Source organism: Halyomorpha halys, unplaced genomic scaffold (assembly GCF_000696795.3).
Source record: "Halyomorpha halys isolate HHAL.00 unplaced genomic scaffold, Hhal_1.1 Scaffold89.1, whole genome shotgun sequence".
NCBI lineage: Eukaryota > Metazoa > Arthropoda > Insecta > Hemiptera > Pentatomidae > Halyomorpha > Halyomorpha halys.
The window spans coordinates 1001858-1006002 of NW_027111267.1; the positions used below are offsets into that span (position 1 = coordinate 1001858).

A 4145-nucleotide genomic window follows, 5' to 3' on the forward strand; every position below is an offset into this window, starting at 1 on the left:
TTTATTAATTCATTTACCTGTAAGTCGAGAGGACTACCAATAGGCGGAAGGAAACATTCGGATTCATGAACAGACTCATTATAGTGCCTTTGACATTCAGAATCTGGAAAGGAATAATATCATAGAGCAACTTAGTTGTATTAGAAATGTGATAATAAAAAATCTATTATCTCACATCACAAAAAATATTAATCATGCAGATATAATAAACAAATTGCTGTTAAAATATTCACCAATTTACAATAGTTAAAAAAATTAAATTAATAATCATTTTAAAAAATAAGCAAAGATCCAGGACAATTGCATAACAGGAGTAGCAGAGAGGAGGATTTAAAGGGGTTTAGGACAGGGGTAAGGGACCACTTGGATAGTGAAAATAAAATATCCACGTAGCCTAGATTATAAAACTATTAATTTATGATAATGTATTTTAATATGGATGTATGTATGCAACTACTGGAAAGGTAGTTAAATAATAAAAATAATATAGAATATATGACGACACTTATTAGTAATTTTGTTTTTAATCTGTACTTTACAAGGAGTAATGTTACTAGACCAACGGTTATGCAAGGAGGTGATTTGGTCAGAATCACGCTAGACCGCCACATTTTTACCCACTTAATTTATGAGGCTGGGTGGGAGGGCTTCAGGACCATGGTCATATTCCACAGGGTTGACTCTCGCGTAATAGAACAGTTTTATGCCCAGCCGGATTCGAACCTAGATCCTTGGACTTATTAGTAATACTAATGAATAATGGACTCATCGAAATTAGAGATTAACCTTTACCTTATTTTAGTAATTATATGTTTCGTTTTTCGAGAAAAAAATTTAAATAAATAAATAGATGAATTTATATTTATTTTTAAATTTAACATGAAACATAATTAGATGTTTATAATATTCATTTAGAATCTCTAAAATTTAAATGAATTATTGTTTGATCTTTTAGTTTAACATCATTATTTTATTTTTTTATTTAATTATCATTAGAAGATACCTTATGATTTATGACCTGTATGCGGATTTATTTTTTGTTGTCTTTTTTTTTTATATATATTCAATGTTTCTAATGTTTATTTCACTTGTATATAAGCATTAATTATTCTTTCGTTTTAATCTTTTTTTTCACTTGATAAAAAGAAGATGGTTCTGATGCGATCAAAATAACTGGAATAGTAAATAAACTTTTTTTTAATTATAAATAAACGTTTCGCTAAACTTTTCAGAACTTCATCAGGGCTAAAAAAAAGATATAATCAACTTTCTGGCAATCTTTTTAGCTTAGTTTTGGTTTTTTCTTTTTCACTTTATATAATTATAAGTTAGTTACCTTCTAATTTATGATATGATAGCTGGTTTAATTTTATTCGTTTCATTTTTATTTATTTATTTTTTATTTAATACAAAATATAATTAATTTGATATTTATTTAACTTTTTTTTTTTTTTTTTTTTTTTTTTTTTTTTAAGATACCCTTCACTGCTTACAAAGGGAAAAAGAGCCTTTTATCACGGATAATCACGTGTGATTGAAAAGTAGTAATGCATGAATTTTGCATTAAAAAAATTATTGATATCTGTGTAGTGTATTGGCATGAATAATTAATTTCTCCTACTTACTCAATGGTAAAACCATCACAACCACTTCATATTGTAGTGATGTTGACATAATGCATCAAAAATTAGTCAAACAACTTGCGTTGATTAATCAGAACCTGTACTCTTACATGACAACGCCAGACTTCATGTTTTACGATTGACTGTGAAGAAACTTAACAAGCTGTGCTACGAAATCCTTCAACACCCACCTAATTCGGCAGGCTTGTTTTCGACAGACTACTCCATCTATTCGGATATTTGGACACTTCCTAAAAGATAACATTTTTTAAAATGATTATCAAATCCTCCATTCCACATCACCATCCTTGAAGAATGGTGCCAAAACTGGAGGATTAAAATAAAACCCACCAAATCACATTTACCCTTCGTCGTAATCCCACGAACTCTTGCCCCGCAGTATCCTTTAATAAGACCCCACTTATACCTGTTGAACAGATCTGTTACTTAGGACTAGATCTCGACAAACGACTAATATGGAATCCTCATACAAGACTGAAAAGACAGGAAACTGCTCGTCGATTCCGACTATTACAACATTTACTAGACAACCGGTTTAAACTGCCAATCGATTACAAAAGACTGATTTACATGACTATTATAAGGCCTATCTTGACATATGGAATTAAGCTTTGGGACTCAACTAAACCATCAAATTCCTCCCAAATCGAATCCTTACAGTCCAAAATCCTTCGTAAAATCCTTAATGCTCCTTACTTTGTCACGAATCAAGCCATCCATCAGGACCTCAATGTCCCATATGTTGTCGATTTGGCCAGAACCAAATACAATTCCTTCCATGATGAACTTTCCAAACTCCCAAATCCATTTGTTTCTGAGGTGCTTATCCTTCATTACCTAATAATTCTTCTAGGCGTCTAAAAAGAAGATGGCCTCGAGATCTTCTCCTCTAGAAGTGTTATTGGAGTTCTATCAATGGGTAGATTCTTCACATGTTTGTATCAAGTCACTATGTCACCTATAGCAAATTTACTTGTATATATTTTATACAGTTGTAAATAACAATAAATAAATTATTTATAAAAAAAATGATTATCAGGTCAAAAACGCATTTTCTGACTTGAAACCCTGAATTTTTCAGTATTTTACCAGGTAACCTGTGAAATTTATATTTTATATAAAACGACCCAATAAATAATTACAATTTGACAATTCGTTATGATGATTTATCATTTTATTATTTTTATTTCTATAGTTACTATATTTTACTCTAAAGCTCATTTTCATTTATTATTATAGGCCTTGCGCGATGTACTTAGGAAATACATCGCGCTTCTCATGACGTGGTTTTCATAGGGTGGGTTCGTCACTTTAACGCCTATTTCTGTGAGTGCCACCCATTGGCAAACGGGCCTCACAAATCCCCGGAGGGTGGTTTTGAGTGAGTATTGTATAATTATATGCTTGAAAAAAATCCCGGGTAGGACCGGGGATTCGAACTCGAAACCTTTGGGTTGACAGACAGGCGCGTTACCAAGCTGCTACCTTCACACCCCATTTTCATTTGTTGTAATATTATTCTTAAGGAACTAGTCCCAGAATAGATATAGAATATTGTTATTATTATATCTGCAACTATGATTAAACACAATGTTCTCTTAATTTTTTACTAACAACAAACGTTTTCAGTAATATTCCATGTTCGTCAACCAAGGCTTGTAGTAAAGATAGAAAAAAAAATTGAAAGCTAACAGAGAGGGAACAGATCCAAGACAAGAACCTCAATAATTTCTTGAGGTTGGCGAAGGTAATTGGATAATTGATCAAGTTTCCCTAACAGGCCCTTTGTTCCAGCCTTCATTACTAAATCATTCTGTTCCTAACACCATCATCAAAAGTTCCTTTACATAAATATATTTCTGAAGTTTATATTTAGAGCATTTATAAAATATATTTTATTAAAAGTAACTTAAAATCTTCTCTTTAAACCACTTAAGCTTTATAACATATATTAAGTAAACTTCTGAAAAAAAAAATGCCGTCCATTTTAAGTCCAATTATGTTTTTTATTTTCAATAATGAAGTTTTTTGCAGTTTGGGCTTCCGAGTGTCCAAGTTTAAATTAATAAAAAAAACAATTTCTGATAATCTTGTGTTTCCATGGAAATATTTGATGGCATATTAAACACTCTGCTATCAATTGGAATGATAGTAAAAATTATCAACGATACAGGGAATTGATAACGGCTTATAAAGAAGCTGTAAAGATAAACGTAGTAAACAGCAAAAGTCCACTAATCACACTTAGAATTTCTGAAATAATAAAATCGGAATGATATGAAATGAGTCATTATGTTAGTGCAATTTCTTAATAATCTTAATTTATTTTCCTCCTTTATTCAATCTATAATTAAAACCAACATAATTAATTTTTTTTAAAATTATTTATTTAATGTAATTTACAACTGTACAAAATAATACAATAGATAAATATGTAGTATGTTTCATATACACTTGAAAATCTTGGGAAGGAACCACCCATCGGTGGTACTTCAAACATTA

The 4145-nt window shown here is 30.5% G+C and overlaps 1 protein-coding gene across 1 annotated transcript in view; it reads right to left on the bottom strand.

Annotated features, from left to right (window-relative positions):
- Positions 1 to 4145, bottom strand: part of LOC106677165 (uncharacterized) — a gene marked incomplete at its 5' end in the record, with an annotated part of 298497 nt that overhangs the window by 253480 nt on the left and 40872 nt on the right. The window contains 1 exon segment of the mRNA XM_067049284.1: positions 18 to 103. Coding sequence (XP_066905385.1) covers positions 18 to 103 — 86 coding nt within the window.